This window comes from Paracoccidioides brasiliensis (assembly GCF_000150735.1).
Source record: "Paracoccidioides brasiliensis Pb18 unplaced genomic scaffold supercont2.16, whole genome shotgun sequence".
In the NCBI taxonomy this organism is placed as follows: domain Eukaryota; kingdom Fungi; phylum Ascomycota; class Eurotiomycetes; order Onygenales; family Ajellomycetaceae; genus Paracoccidioides; species Paracoccidioides brasiliensis.
This window is the reverse complement of record NW_011371373.1, coordinates 218,651-234,550: the sequence shown is the minus strand read 5'-3', so window position 1 is coordinate 234,550 and position 15,900 is coordinate 218,651. Positions and strand designations below refer to the sequence as shown.

General features: G+C 43.4%; 6 protein-coding genes across 6 annotated transcripts; 1 reads left to right on the top strand and 5 right to left on the bottom strand.

The window, feature by feature from the left end:
• Positions 1–770: 770 nt before the first annotated feature.
• Positions 771–1,917, bottom strand: PADG_12436 (uncharacterized protein; the record flags this gene model as incomplete). The annotated part of the gene is made up of 4 exons (XM_010765371.1): positions 771–908; positions 1,134–1,360; positions 1,655–1,747; positions 1,770–1,917. 4 exons carry the CDS (start codon positions 1,915–1,917, stop codon positions 771–773), a joined length of 606 nt encoding a protein of 201 aa, XP_010763673.1.
• Positions 1,918–2,220: 303 nt separating this feature from the next.
• Positions 2,221–2,644, bottom strand: PADG_12435 (uncharacterized protein; the record flags this gene model as incomplete). Its single annotated transcript, XM_010765370.1, has 2 exons — positions 2,221–2,475; positions 2,510–2,644. The coding sequence occupies 2 exons, from the start codon at positions 2,642–2,644 to the stop codon at positions 2,221–2,223; spliced, it is 390 nt and encodes a 129-aa protein (XP_010763672.1).
• A 1,341-nt stretch (positions 2,645–3,985) lies between these two features.
• PADG_08395 (DNA-directed RNA polymerase III subunit rpc3) lies at positions 3,986–6,159 on the bottom strand (the record flags this gene model as incomplete). The annotated part of the gene is made up of 3 exons (XM_010765312.1): positions 3,986–4,987; positions 5,045–5,941; positions 6,151–6,159. 3 exons carry the CDS (start codon positions 6,157–6,159, stop codon positions 3,986–3,988), a joined length of 1,908 nt encoding a protein of 635 aa, XP_010763614.1.
• Positions 6,160–6,713: 554 nt separating this feature from the next.
• Positions 6,714–8,365, top strand: PADG_08394 (ubiquinol--cytochrome-c reductase subunit 2; the record flags this gene model as incomplete). Its single annotated transcript, XM_010765340.1, has 4 exons — positions 6,714–6,974; positions 7,070–7,244; positions 7,329–8,188; positions 8,270–8,365. The coding sequence occupies 4 exons, from the start codon at positions 6,714–6,716 to the stop codon at positions 8,363–8,365; spliced, it is 1,392 nt and encodes a 463-aa protein (XP_010763642.1).
• Positions 8,366–10,745: 2,380 nt separating this feature from the next.
• PADG_08393 (mitochondrial DNA replication protein YHM2) lies at positions 10,746–12,088 on the bottom strand (the record flags this gene model as incomplete). Its single annotated transcript, XM_010765339.1, has 6 exons — positions 10,746–10,800; positions 10,893–11,565; positions 11,648–11,744; positions 11,808–11,826; positions 11,884–11,908; positions 12,007–12,088. 6 exons carry the CDS (start codon positions 12,086–12,088, stop codon positions 10,746–10,748), a joined length of 951 nt encoding a protein of 316 aa, XP_010763641.1.
• Positions 12,089–13,035: 947 nt separating this feature from the next.
• On the bottom strand, positions 13,036–14,238 carry PADG_08392 (uncharacterized protein; the record flags this gene model as incomplete). The annotated part of the gene is made up of 2 exons (XM_010765338.1): positions 13,036–13,257; positions 13,912–14,238. The coding sequence occupies 2 exons, from the start codon at positions 14,236–14,238 to the stop codon at positions 13,036–13,038; spliced, it is 549 nt and encodes a 182-aa protein (XP_010763640.1).
• Between the last annotated feature and the right edge of the window lie 1,662 nt (positions 14,239–15,900).

Sequence of the window (15,900 nt, the reverse complement as noted above, 5' to 3'; positions counted from 1 at the left end):
CAGTAATAATGTTGTTTGCCCTTTCCAATTTCTTGAGTTCACTGAAGCACCCCTCTCGATCAGCATCTTTACAACGATGTCATGTCCCCTTGCGGCTGCCCATGGTAGCGGCGTCTGATGACCAGAGTCGCTGGAATCGATGTCATGAACGGCCAAAATAGGTTAGAACATAAGTTGTGAAATCCCAAGGAAGGTCATAATATGTAAAGGCGATAAGCTATCACATAGACTCTTGTTGTGCCAAAGTTCGCACATCGCTCTGCACAGAAGACGCATGCTCAAAGAATCATGCTGCAAGCGACCACCATTCAAATACAAATAAGATTTAGCAAGCTCCAAGGCGCGTCTAGCAAATCTTCGCTCCTTCGAACGTGGTGGCCCCCATTTGGTGGAGGCATAGTCCAATAGTGAAAGACCAGTTAGAATTTTATTATCCTTCGTTTTCTCTCAAACCACACTGTACATCTCTGGTGCTTCCGCAGTCGTCACAGACTTGAACTGTAGAAAACAAAATCAGGTACGGACTATGTGGCTGCCCAATGCTGTTTAGGTTGCCCAAGTAGAGGGCCTAATGGTTGGAGATACTCTTTCAAGGAGAAATGGACCAAGCAGGCAATAGATGTCTCCTGGTCAACTACAATCAAGCCATGACAGCAATTCAGCAGTGTGATTTTTCGAAAAAGCCACCCGCGTTGAACGATTTTGTCTGTGCCTAATCAAGTGTCTGCACAAGAGTTCACTAATGTGAGAGTTCACCCTTCCAAATGGACTCAGTCAATTGCCTCTGCTTCCAGTTTAAACTGTGAATCTGTTTGCCTCTCAATCCTTTCCATTGTTCCTGCAAATGCGTCATCAAGGTTTGATGGCAACGGTTTCAGTGCTTCTTCACGATCGAGGACAGTTTGTTCCTGTAGGATTGTCCGCATTTTTAAAGCAGGCAATAGAAATCTAATTCGATATTAGCAATGAAATGTAATGACGGCCAATGGACGTAAATATGAACCCGTATTCCCTCAGCAGAGTCAATAACTCTTAAAGATATTGCATTTGAGTTTTTTCATCCATAGCATCAGACTCATAATCATTAGGCCCGCCAATTTCATGTTCTATAAACAGCCGAATGTCACTCTCACGGGCGGCAAGTGGAATGGTAGGTGCCTCTCCAAAATAAATGCGGACTGTCTCAAGGGCATGGGAGAGCTTTTTTTAGCAAGCATTCCAAAAAGCCTTCGCATGTCTTTCAGTTCATCAATCGCATCTAGACAAATATATATCGCTGTAAAATGAGCGCTAGTTACGAGAAGTCTGGCTGAACGTTCCCATGGTGAGCTTCTCATTCCAGTTTTCCTAGATCTATATCCTACCATAAGTTAGTTGTTCCCGTAGTTAGCAACCTTTGCAATCGATCAAGCTTGCCATTCTGTCAAAACATCTTCGGGTACTTCAGGAAGACATTAAAGCAACTATTTCAGCAGAGCACCAAGGATGTTTTCCGGCGTCTACGTCTTTTATTCCCTGTAATCGCAGTATAAGTACGGAACGCCTGTTGTCAAGGCAGGTTGTTCCCGGCAGCCGATTGATGACAAAAGATCTATTCGGGTGAGTCAATTTGTAGTTATAGCCTGTTTACTGAGAGAAAATGTCGGCTTTTTACCTACGAGAGAATCGTTTCCCTGCTCCTGGATCTCCATAGTAGATAGTGTTCGGCAGGTCGCTGTCTCGGACGACCGGTCGAGATATTTAAGATCTTCAAGTAACTAGTTACATACTGGTACCGTCAACCCGCTTCTTTTGGCACTCAGGGCGCCAGGATGAGTTGAGGGGAAACAGCCATTTGAGGAGCTTCTCATGCATTCTATCCTTGACCAAGGTTTTGGTATGTATTTCAAATACGTTTGTTTTGGTTGCCAGCGCCATTCTGAATTAGTAAAAGAAAAATAGCTCTACTGACAACTAATATTTGGTTAAAACAACTCTATGAAAATACCCGACATGTAGGTAGATGTATTATCCCTAATGACATCCGGTTTGTGATATAGCGCCCGAGACAGAACTGAACAATAAAATCTGAAACTTCAAGCAAGAAGAAAGAATTATTTGCTCATGGTAATCTAATATCTCGCGCGCCCTCTTCTCCTTCTTAACCTCACTAATGCCCGCATCTATAATACCCAGTAGCCCTTTGGCATATGCCGCCGCTGCGGCGGCAGCATATTTTTGCTAACGGTCATTTTTGTGCATATCGCACAAGTCCCAGATTCCCCAGATGACAAGACAAGGAGAATAATTCATCAACCCAGCAGTTTTCATTTCAAAGCAAAGACAGCTCTGCGCCAGCAAATCGCGCATTACTGTATTTCTTATTACAGAGTTCCCAGAAACAATGCCGCCGTAGTGAATGCATGGCTCTTCGTCGGGCCGTTCTAGAAGTATCTCCTCATTTCCTTCGTTACAGTTGTCAAAGTTCTCCTGGTCCTGTACATGCTTATAAGAAATCGTATTGCCTAACACTATGGTTTTCGCTATTGAGGGTCCCAACAACAATATCCCCGAGCCGAATGTCATTTTTTTGACTCGGAATGACGCCGCCGATACCAACCATCAGGCCAAGTTTGACGCCAGGAAGGCTGGAGAGCATTTTCATGGCTGTGACAGTCGCTGATGAGAGGCCATAGACGCCTTTGTGGGGGGAGGCGAGAACGACATTGTGTGTCCAGTTGCGATTATTGATCAAGCATTACCGTGACAGCTGTAAATTCATGAGGCAAAGCGGAAATCCAGCTGTTTATATATTGGGGGATGGTGCCAAGGGCGGCGAGGAACCATCCGTCATGTTTCCCCAAAGGAAATCATCTCTGGGGCCAAACGAGGTTCTCTAATTGAGACAAGACATGGACAACAGAATAGGAATGAAAAATCACCTGGCTGTTATTACCAAAGACGTTGAGACCCATATGGGATTATTTTTCTTCCGACCATTCAATTTAGCCAGCATTGCCCAGCTGTCATCGCTGCAAGGTTAATCGCTCCAAACCAAGATGTCGCGAGGAAGCCCACCCAGAAGCATAAATGCTCAAACGAGTAAAGACCTAGGAATGTGGGTTCTATTAGGATGTGCAGTTTAGGCGGTCGCCCCGTGGAGGAAGAGTTCTAAACTAAAGCTGGACAGATAAACTGACATCGCTCTCAGTTGGCTTGACCTAGGAGTTCCAAGGTTGCAGTGAGGCACTGCTTATATATAATAGTTACACTCTGGCCATGACATTGTCAACTAGAGGACACTCATGCGAAAACATCCATCCATATTCGATTTCCAAATCCAGATTTGGCGTCCCGACACCCCACACACACACAATAATGTATTTGATTGGTGATATTAACGAAGCCTTGACACTAGGAAAGCTGTAAGAGTGTGGGGGCTCAGACATCTGAAAGGAGCTGTTTCCATTAGACAAGTCTTGAAAGATGGCTAGTGAGCGTCTTCTCCTTCTCCCAATTCTATAGTCAGGTAGGGTTATGGGACGGGGAGATGTTGCAATTAGTCTTGTGGAATTCACGGGAGGTTTAAACTTAACCTAATCGCTGTCATATAGACTTGTAAGTCATTCACGAAGGAATCCCAACTCAACATCATTTTTGCAGGTCAATCATCTGCAAAACAAGTATCTGATCATAGGTTACTCCAATTAGCATCAGAGTGTCAATAAGCATGGAAGCTCGAACTTCCCAAGGTTGGGTAGCTTGTGAAAGCAGGAAATCGGCCGTGTGGATGGTGTGGATGTCTGCAGATGAATGCAGAAAAATTTAGATATTCATTGGCCAACCGCAGCATTACTCTGTCGTTTGTGTCCCAAGGCAAACAAAATAAAAATCATAAACAGATTGTGGAAGATGGGAGTTGTAATGTCTAAAATGTGACGAGAAATTTGAAAGGGGCTCACCAAACGAAAAATCGAAAAATCGAAAAAGAAAGAAAAGAGCGAATTCAATAATCTCTCAAAACAGCAACTATGTCATCTAACCTCCCAACCTCCCCAAGTAGCAGAGCCTCCTTATCGCGCCACTCCTTCAACATCTTGAGCTCCGCAGCAGACAAATACTTCTCTTCATTCCCCTTAACATCTGTGCGCTCTGTTTTTTCCAAAAAGAACTTCAACTTATTCCTCTCAACAGCCATGCGCTGCAGGCAGCGCGACATGGACTTATACGTATCCTCGAGGACCATAGTGCCCACGCGGTCCGGATCGAAGAACCAAAGATACATAGTCCGAGACGGCTGGCGCTGTGTGTCGCGCGGTACTTCCTGCAGGTCAACGAAGCCAGCCGCTTCCATACGCGCAAGCACCTGGCGTAGTTCCTTAGACGCCATCAGGCTGATTTCCTGAAGGCGTTTCTCATCCAGTTTTCCCTTTGCAGCGAGTACGCGGACGACACGCACTGCAATGGTGCCGAAGCGCGATTCGATAATGCGCTCGAGTTCTAGATGGCGGAGTCGGCAGGCGAGATGTCTGAATTCGACAGCCCAGGTTATCATGCCCGATTGCATACTGCGTGTGGAGAAAATATGTGGTTCCTGGGCCAGGAGAGACAGGTGTTGCTCGAGTTCATATATTCGGTTTTTGTTACTCTTTCGGGAACCTCCCCCGTCGTCATCGTCGTAGTCTCCATTGAGGCCTATGTGTCTATTTGAAAGTGGGCTCTTTGGATCTGTTTTAGCCATGGAACCCGAGAGCTCCAGGCCGGGGTCAAGGTCATCTAGGATGGTATGTAGCGGGATAGCGACGGAATATTGCTCGCCTTCCTCCCCCTCCGAAGCACGCTCTAGCTGCTTTCGGCATACAGGAGTTTTAAGCTCAATGCGATCAAGTAGCGCTTCGTAGACTTGAGAGGTCACCGCGGAGGTATGATGTGCAGCCAATCTAACAAAACGTCTGTTTCGTAATGCGACCTCGAATTTCTGAAAATTGACACGAACAATCATATTACACTATAGTAAGTCAGCACCACATGGCATAGCACATGTCACTGGAAAAAGATCACTCACATCCATCGGTGTAGCATTGTCATCCACGTAGTCGTCATCGCTGATGTCATCATAGCGCCCATCGGCCTCATCTTCTGCCGTATGTTCACTCTTCACTCTTTTGTTTGAAGAGTGTGTTGTCGACCTTCCGGCGCGTCGTTTAGTGCCCCTGGGTAAACCCCCTTTAACTGACCCTTGAGATATCGTTCCATCTGTTTTCTCTTGAATGTATACCTCCACTCCGGTCTCAATCGCTTCCTGGAGCCTTTTCCCCTTCAAACCACGTACATCCGACCGTGCGCCAATGGCCCTTTCGGCATCCTCGACAAGATCTGACGGACTTTGGAAATGGGCGTCCCGTACCTTCATAATATATCCATAGGTAGCAAGCGATCGCAAAGTGGGGTGAAGTTGAGAGAGTTCATGCTCGTCGTGATTGCCATTAATGCCGTTCTCCGGCCCTCCTACCTCAACTTGTTCGCCATCTTCTATTTTCAGCTCTACTCCCTCTGGATTTACAGCGTCATCTTCGCCCTCATGTGTTTCATTGGGTCCATTTCCGCCTGTATCATCTTCTTCTTTCCGCTGAGCTTGAGGTTGTAGCTCTGGTAGCGTCTCTAAATAGCTAATCTTCACATGACCATGATAGATGATGATGGACATCACTTTGGCAGCATACTCCCCCAGTCTTTCTTCGACCAATTGTATGACCTTTCCCGACCGTACGAGATTGTATGCAGTCCTCCAGCTAGCTTCATAGTATGTAATACCGTCATCCAGGGAAGTACAATGATATATTAGATGCTGTTGGATTAGAACAGCCAGACCATGTCTAACTTGGAGAGGGGATAGATGAGTATGCTGGACTATTCTGTACAAAGGTTGGCGGCCGTGGTAGAGCAGGTAGGAAAATATTAACTAGATTATTAAAAGAAACCAAAAGGTCAGAGTTCCGCCTTATGTTGGTGAGTAGAGAAAGCCTTACAGAATAGAGCTCCCCGAAATTGTCTGTGATTAGCAGTTTGCATAGCTCTGCCGCATACTAGGACCCTCACATCAGCATACAAGCATATATCAGCAAAGCAAGGCACACCAATGGGATTTGAAATAGTGGGATAAGAGCTCACTTGAGACATGATGTTCCTCCGTTATTCTTCTAGAGAGAAAGAGCGGGCTCCTCTAGAAGAGAACCCCAATGTCACCGTTGGGCATTCATGAGTGTGTAGACAAGAGACAATATGAGATACCTTAGCGTGTATCAAATAGTCCCTGCTTACTCTTGCTGTGTTGTGCAGTAGACAATCTGAATATGGGTGTCTCCTCTCTTACACTTGTTCATCATCAGCTGGCCCGCCTTGAAAAATATCTGCTTATTGCCCGTTGGGCTGCTGACTCATCTGTTCGCGACAACACCAGTGTCACATGATCCCGGACAAACACGGCAGCCGGGATGCCAAGCATTCGTCAATCCTGCCAATCACACCGCCCAGAAATGCGGACTCGCCCAAGTTCCGTTTCGGGAAGGGCTTCGGAACGCCAATTCTACATTTTCCCCGAAATCGACGTACGGTGACATCTTGATATACGTCGAGATCTCTACGACGGCTGCAGAACCACCCTGAGACGCCGTTGCATCCTTGCCTCCACCTCTAATTGCTTTCAATTGACTACTCCTCTAGTACGTGCGATCATGCTTTTCCGGTCTGCTTTCGGCCGGAATGCGCCACGGTGTCTCCGAAAACAATGTATTGCCCAGCCAAGCACCCGCCGCGGAATGGCAGCGGCCGCTAATAAGGGCTTCGAATATGAGGTTGGCGAGGCTGCTGGTGTGAAATTTGCTAATAGAGAGGTTGCTGGACGTACCACCACTCTATCCCTCGTTGCAAAGGCTGGTTCGCGGTACCAGCCCTTCCCGGGTTACTCTGATCTTTTGGAGAAGTTTGCTTTTAAAGTGAGTCAATTGTGGACGATTTGCTTTGTTTATGGGCTCAATTGGCCATCCACATGCACGTGATTGGAGACTGATGATATTCTGCAATTGGGTAGTCTACTATCAAGCGCTCAGCGCTGCGGATCACCCGCGAGTCAGAGTTGCTTGGTGGGGAGTTGTCCGCATCTCACTCGAGAGAAAACCTCGTCCTTACCGCCAAATTCCTCAACAGTGACCTCCCTTATTATGCAGAGCTCCTTGTGGAGGTAATATCAGGAACCAAATACTCCCGTCAGTAATGCTCCTCAGCAAAACAGGACCCGAAAGTCCGTTTGCCAAACTATATATTCTGACTATAAATTTTCTTCTTATCAGAACATGAACTTGATGAGCTTGTCTTGGATCTCGTTAAGTACTCCCAGAAGGGCCTTGTAGCAAACCCAACTGCCCAGGCGCTGGATTCCACACACAACGTTGCTTTCCACCGCGGTCTTGGAGAGAATTTGATCCCTTGTGCCTCATCACCTTTCAGAAAGTATGTTGAAACAGAAGGAATCGCAGCGTTCGCTCAGGGAGCATACTCGAAACCATCCATTGCAATCGTCTCAAGCGGCCCCAGTACTACAGCTTTGTCCAAGTGGGTTGGCCAACTCTGCCGTGATATTCCTACTACCTCAAGCTCCGGACCATTCAGCCCGAAGGCTAGTGAGCCATCCAAGTACTTTGGAGGCGAGGAAAGAATTGCAAGCCAGGTTGGCAATGCCATCGCAATCGCCTTCTCCGGTTCCAGTACCATCGGCAGCGCCAACTACAAACCAGAATTTGCGATCCTTGCTGCCCTCCTCGGAGGCCAGTCCACCATCAAATGGTCTCGTGGAACCTCTCTCCTTGCCAAGGCCACTGAGGCATTCTCTGACGTAACAGTGTCAACCAACAATGCCACTTACTCTGATGCCGGCCTTCTCCATATCACCGTCTCGGGCAAGGCGCAGAGTGTTGCGGCTGCCAGCAAGAGCATTGTCGAGACGATTGAGAAGGTTGCGGCAGGCAATGTCAGCAGTGAGGATATCAAGAAGGCTTCTGCCCTCGCCAAATTTCGCTCATTGGAGGCTGCAGATCATGCCACATCCTTCCTTGAGTTCACCGGATCCAGACTAGTCCATGGTGGCAAGCCACTCCAGATTTCTGATATTGGCCAGGGTATCGAGAAAGTCACTGAACAACAGGTTAAGGCGGTACGTAATAACCCCCAACCCAAATGCCATATTTCCAGTTTCTGTTCTATTTTAGATATCGTGCTGATACACGCCAAACAGGCCGCCAAATCCCTCCTTTCCGGCAAGGCGTCCGTCTCCGCTGTTGGCGATCTGCACGCCCTCCCCTTCGCCGCAGAAATCGGCTTGACCGTTTAAATACGGTGCCATTGGCGTTACCGTTGACACTATTCCTCCCTGTTATATTAGAGAACCGCAAATCTAACCACACCCCCTTTCTTCCCTCTTCAACAATTCTTGAAACTCCAATGGTCTCATTGCTAATATAGGAAAATATAAAATTAGAAGGCATGAGGCAAAATTTTGGATGAGCCTCCTAGCCTCAATTACATTTTTCTTTTCTTTTGTTATCTGCATTCCTTTTCCTTGTTTGTAAAATTCCAACTTCACATCTCCCTCCCAGAATTCTTTTGTAATTGTATTGCAGACAACCAAACCCCCTGTTAGATTAAAGGTACATACGTCATCTATGGTAGCTTGTGGGAAAAGTGTGGGAATATGAGGGAGAAAATAAACACATGCTAAAAAGATAGACATGGACTCTTTTGCCTTTCTTAAGTCATTAACCAACGTTGTATTTCAGGGTTCGGAGAACGCAAGAGTAAGTTACACTGTACATACTTTAAATTCAACATAAGGATGCCATGTCGTGGAGAGAAATAAAAAAACGTGTATTGTATCAGACAAGCAGGTTATAGTACATGCAGTTTGATGAAACATGTCATTTGCTTGTTTCTCGTTCGATCAAATACGCTGCGATCTGTGGTTCATTGACCATGCGTCGGTTTTTTTTTTTTATACCAGCACAACAAAGGCCATTTCCTCGCAAATGCAATCCTTGCAATGTCTCCTACTTAGGGGCGGCTGCGAAGTCGGTGGAAAATCTCCATCCGCTGCTTCGCGAGACTCTTGGCACGATGAAATGGCGAAAGAGGAGTTAACCCTATATAACTTACTCCATGAAATTTTTCTTCATTTGGAAGTAAAGATCTTTTTCAGCATCCTTCAACCTCGGAAGAAGTTTTATTCAAAGCGCGTCGATTTTTATGAGACTCGATTCCTCACAATCTTTATTTCATTTTACCTGATATCCATACCATTTTTTCCACTTAAAATCAAAAAAAAAAAAAAAAAAAAAAAAATCGAGCCATCCTTCAATTTACAATAGTTTGGTTCGCAGGCGTCCCTTTCACCCTTAAGGCTACAGGTTCGTTTTGGCGATGTCAGCGGGAACAGGGAGGTTCCATCCCAAGGCGCTCTGGGACCATGAACCCTAACCTGAAAACGATGGTGATGGACCCTAACAAATGGAACGCCTAAAATACCAGGCTCGCATGGCGTCGCAAATAAGATATCAATGATGCATGATCGAATACATCGTGATAAACCTACCTCACGCCACCACCATGGCATTCACACGCTGTGATGAACTTGAAAAGCTCCACCCCCAGAAGCCTGTCATTTCAAAAGGAAAGCAATCTAATACGCCCATTACACAACCGGATTGGGAGAAATGACTATATCAAAGGTGTTGAGAAGCAGCACATCCACCGGGCATTAACTGGGTCTAAAAAAGGGAGGGTCGGGGATCAAAATAAAAGAGGAGAGAATGAGAAAATGGGGTCATTTGATGACATTAAAATACAGTTGGCGGAAAAGGGGATATAATCGACAAGCACTTTTTTTCAGAAAATGATTAAATCATAGAGCGGATCTTGCTGGAATATTGATGTTTTGTGACAGTGAAATGATGATGTGTATGAGTTTTCTTCTTTCCAGTAAAATATCAACAGAGGGTGGGGCCACCCCGCAGAATGTAACTAACTATCACGGAGGTCTGAAACAGCAAAGATTCCAAGGACTAGGGGAACAAATTTGACAATACACCGTCAAAGAGTTCTGATTGAACTTCAACATGGCAACCAACCAGTTGAATGGGTCCAAGTACGAATGACAGGAGTATACAGCAGAATTGTAAAAGCAGACTAACCAAAGAAACGACTTACGGAAGCCCGGATTCGTTGGTGGCCACACTCAACTACTAAAAGGTCGGCGCGTGACTTGAAAACTCCACACCCACCCTATGCTCGTATGTTGAAAACAAGCATTCAGCAGAAGAGCATTTTGAAAGGGCATACTAAAGGGAGGCTTCCATGGTTACAATTGTCAATGAATGTCGGATTCAACTATTAAAATAATAATCCGTTTCTATCTTTAGGATGAAAAAGGAACTATATATAACTCAAGCGTCATGCAGGCACGCACCAAATTGCGTATTACAGAACAAGATAAGTCCTAGGGGTATTCGCCGCAGCGCCCAAAGGACGGGCAAATGGAAAAGACTATGCGTACGGGTAACCGTAGAAGCGAGCAGATTAGTCTATGTCCAAACGTTCCAATACGAAATGTCTGACAAATCTTAAGATAAGAATGCAAGATGGAGTCGCCTAAAAACTACTTTTGTCTTTCTAACCCCTTCTCTCAACTCTTAATGGCAGTCATGATTTCCATGAAGTGCCTAGTGTTTGGCGGTGATCTTGTCGCCCGTCAATTTCTCGACAGTTTCCTTAGCCCTGGGTGGAAGAAATGACGGTTAGCACATATATCCCCAGAGAAGTGGACAAACAAGAGGAAGGTAGAAGTGACAAAGGGGGTTAAAACATACATATCACCCAACGCAACCATGCAAATGGTCTGCCAGATCCCCAGGCCAATACGGGGAGTAACGCCACGATACAAACCCTTCAGCCCATTGGTTTCATAGATATACTTCAACGTCTTGCCCACCGTCAAATTCTTAGGCCTGTTCGGATCAACAGTCTTACTCTGCATCTCAACCCGGATAACCTCGATCGGCTGATTCCACGCCGACAACCCACCACCAAGACCCGAAGCAAGCACCTTCTCCGCCCCACTAAGCTTCTCACTCTCCTCCTTACCCGTAACACGACGAATGGCCGTCTCCGCCAATCGAGACAGTCCAAACCGAGACCCCCAATTCGTCGTCTGCCGAATCGCAACGGCATTAACACCCTTATTAATCCCTCGAATTCCCTCTTTGCGATAAATGTCCATAAACGTCGCGAAGGTGCCGGGCGGTTTCATGCCCGAGGCAGCCAGCTTATGCTTGGTGATTTCGACGGTTTTCATGCACGTGCAGAAACCCATGGTTGCATAGGCCTGGGCGATGCCACCAGCCATACCTCCACTAATGCCAGCGACGAAGTCGTTGGAACCGAAGGTTTTGGCGTAGTATTCCGCTTCCGACGCGACGAAGAGGAGCACAGCACCTTTAGTAGACGCCTCAATCCAGGCCCAGGGAATGAGACCTTGGTAGTCTGTTTATATGGAGTTAGTCGAGCTCGTGAATTGTGGAAAGGGGTTTAATAATAGAAGAAGCACAGTCGAGAGACTACTAACACCCAAGTACTCCGCCACGACCCCAAATCCGACGCATGGCGCCAGCGAACGAATCGTTTCTGTTAGCGGCCATGGTCGTCTTGATCACTTCCAGCGGCTGGAATAAGTTAGAACTGGGTTTCTGCTTCGTAGAGCATTAAGATACATCGGAGGAAATTACCTGTCCCAGCGTCGTGACCCTAAAAGTTCATTAGCAACAAGAAAAACTGCCACGGTGCAATCTGAGGAGAACTTACTCAAACATATTCAAACCCGCGCCAACTATATAGATGCATGAAAAAGTTAGAAAAACCACATTTCCTCCACTCGCATTGCGACTATCTTTCAATTTTCCTATTATGTCAAGGGAAGTCACTCACGCAGCAGATTGCTAAACTTGACCGGTTTTTTCTCGAGTGGTTTCGATGAGCCCACCGCGGGGGGGACTTGGGTAGTGGCCATGGTTGCAGAGAACGCTCAATGAGACGCTGGGGTCGCTGAAAGGGGCCCTGACCAAGGGAATAGGGGACGTCTTCGTCGGGAGAAAGAGAGGAAGGAGCTGACGATATCAAAAACAATTAGTCAGTTATTATTATTGCCTTTTCCATCTTACTATTTTACGGTTTGTGGATTAGCTGATATCGGGAGGATATGGCCAATGGGGTGGAGCTCTGGGGTAAATATGGAGAGGAGAGTGGAAGATTGGGTAACAATGCATACCGAGGATCCGAAGGTCTGTATCAGGAGTAGATTAAGGGGAATGTAGTACCAGGTTGATGATATTAGCGGGCCTGGGAAGCAAGAGGGCGCAGAACAGAGCAAAGCAAGATCAGATGTTGTGTTCAAGTGATTTTCCGGTACAGAAACTGAGGGTTGAACCTGGGTTCGAGGTCCGAAGGTTAGCCGTAGCCCCATCCAGCCGAGCTACCTAGCTATAATTTGCATGCGGCAACAAGACATTGCATGCACTCACCAAGCAAATAAGGGATAATGGAGTCTCTATGTCCTTCTACCTCTTCATTTCTTCTGGTTTCTGGAAATAATGGGCTGAATGGAGTTGAGTGAAGTTGAAGCCTTCAACCCGATCACAGAATCGGCCAGTGTTATGTAAGCCACGGCTTGTTGGGACCTAAACAACCCGGAACTTAAAGCGCTAAGCCTAATTAGGGCTATTTCAAGGATGAAATTGTAAGAACTACAAACTGCGCTGGTAAAAAAGGGTCGCCGGTACTCCGGAGTCTATGATACGGAACAACAGGACGAGTGCAATCATATGGGTCAACCTTGATCCCTAACAGAAATAGACCTGAAACTATTGTTGGCACTGGTTTTGCCCGTGATGAACCCTATATAGTTAGCTAGCCTCGACCAACAACTATCAAGGATGAGAATAGCTACATCACGTGATATTAGGGTTTCTTGGTGGAGGCGTGGGATGAGAGTTTAATCTCCCTTGTCTTTGCATCTTTTGGGGCGACTACGGTCTTGGCCGGTTGGCTGTGGTTAAATCCAGATTTGCTGTCCGTCTTGTTAAGAAACCCGGAGTTCTGGATGGTTTCAATAGGGTGAGGGTTTGCTCTTGGGGACCAAGATAGGCTAGCCACCGCCCCGCCCCCCGGCCCCCCGGATGCCTAAATAAGATACGTACGCGATATTCATTCATCATACACTGGTAACTAGTTAAACTAGTTTACGTAATTAGTTAATCTTGCATCGCTCTGTCACGTTACGCCCCCAACCGAAGATTCCGTGGTTTAACACCAAGATCCCTTCCTGATATGGACTAGTTTAGTCACATGAATTATATAGATCGATAAACTGAAATTTGTGGGACCTTTAACTACATTGATAGATATCTATGGAACAGAGTCGCGAGTCGGGAGTCGAAGAGTTGAGAGTCCACAAAGCGACTTCTGCAATATAAGAGACTGATCCTTCAAGCTCAAGGTAAAAAAGCCTCACGGAGCTTCCATCACTAAAGAGGAAACATGCAGAGGTTGAATAGCCAAAGCAGAGTATCGCTGAACGTAGGTGCAGAGGAAACGCTATTTTGAAGCAGCAACAATGTCCATGACAACAAACAAATATCAATCTTCCAACACAACCCTTTCCCCTTTCTCCCCCTCCCCCCTCCCCCCTCCCCCCACCAAACCCCAAAATGTCTGGACTTGTGGGTATAGGATGCCCAGATCGGCCGTCTAGGGAGCACAAATACCAAGTTCGCTGCCTGCGGGAAAATGAATGCACAAACGACAATTTACCACCGTGCATTCTAGATTACTTACACATCCATAGTTTTGGCACCGGTCTGGTCTAGGAGTTGGTGGGGGGGGTTCTCTCTTCATAATCAACCCACGTTTCGTCTTGTGCTTCAGCGATGGTGTAGGAATGGTTGGCGTCGGGGACCAGATCGCGTCCTCATAAACCTTTGAGCTATTCGCATTTGCGGACAAATGTTCCAGATAGTCGATTTGTTGGGGTATTTCATTTCCAATGGCTAATAGCTGTTTCTCGTCCAGGCGGTAGTAGTCAATGACCTTCCCATTTCTATTAAAAGAGCGCAGAATGCCATCGTGGCCGACATGATGGAAGCCCTCCTCGTCGCTTTTCATGTCGCTGGTAAAGTTACGGATGCTGAGACCGTTCTGTTTGATTCTGAAGCCCACGGTGAATTCACCACAAGATCAATCAATATCCATGTCATCATTTTTGTCGCTAGTGGATAAGGGTAAAATTGGAAAGAAGCAGGGAAAGCTAGGCAGGAAGAACATGAGGAAGAAGGGATAAAAGCATCAGCGGAATAAGCCCAAATATCCAGACTCACCGATTGTTTGGGCGTGCATGCCGCGCCAGCGACGCTGAGAAAGGCACCAATTGAATAGAGAAAAGAGAGCTGCATGGTTGCGCTGTTGCTTCTGAAGCTTTTCTATATGTGTCAGAGAATATACTGTGATATATTTTTATCCTTGGAATGCATGATCCCATTTCTGAACATCTGGGGTTCCAGAGGACTTTATATAGTCAAAAGGTTACCAAAAGTACAAGAACAATAAACCTAAATGACAATGAAGCTTGAAGTAAAATCTTTGTCTGAATCTGAAACCAAACATATTACGTATTTACTGTTAACCGTTTTGAAATGGATATTTAAAGATTATTAACTTTTTAAATAATGATGTTTTTTCATGTTATCTATATTTAAATGCTGTCCAATAACTTCACTTACAATTTGAATATTTTTATATCTTATCTATAAGTGGTCAGCGATTGTGATAAGTTTATAAATATGAAATTAAATACATTTTTAAATTTAAAAATATAAAGAAATTTAATTTAAAAATAAAATTTAAAGAATAAAAAAATTTTAATTTAATAATTTTAATTTAAATAATAAAGAAAACAATATAAAAATTTCTATAAAAAGATATATAATAAAGTATTAAATTTTTAAACTAGTATTAATATAATTTTCAATATAAAAATAGTAATAATTTATATGTAATATAATCTCACAACTAGTTTAAATGATAGTAAATAAAAAAAATTAAATATTATTTAAATTAAATATTATTTAAATTAAATAATATATTTAATTTTTAAATAAGATTTTAAATAATATTTTATATTAAATTTATAAAAATTTAAATTTTTATTTATTATATTATTATTTTTTAATTAATTTTATAAAATTGAACTAACTATTAAAAATTAATTATTAAATTAAAAAAATACTTTAATTTAAAATTTTTATATTTAAAAAATAATATATTATAAAATATAATATTATTATTATATTGTTTTAAACTTTCTTTATTATTTTGATTATTTTATAAAATATTAATTTTATTATTAATAATTTTAACTTTAATAATTTTTATTTTTTATTTTTATTTTTTATTATTTTTTTATTTAAATTATTATAAATTAACAATAAATCTAATTTATATTATTATTATTAAAAATAATTTTATTTAAGTTAAAAATTATATATTATAAATTATATATATATAAATAATAAATTTTACTTATTTATATTAAAATAAAAATTATAATTATTTATTATATATATTTATAATTAATACAAAAATATATATATAATAAATATATTATAATTTAATAAATATCTAAATATATTATTCAGTTAAATAATATTTTATTAATATATATATTTAAAGAACTTTATTTTTATATATTTTTATTTATTTTATATAATTAATTATAATATTAAATAATATATAATATTCTTAAAGTAAATAATAAAAAATATTTTTTTT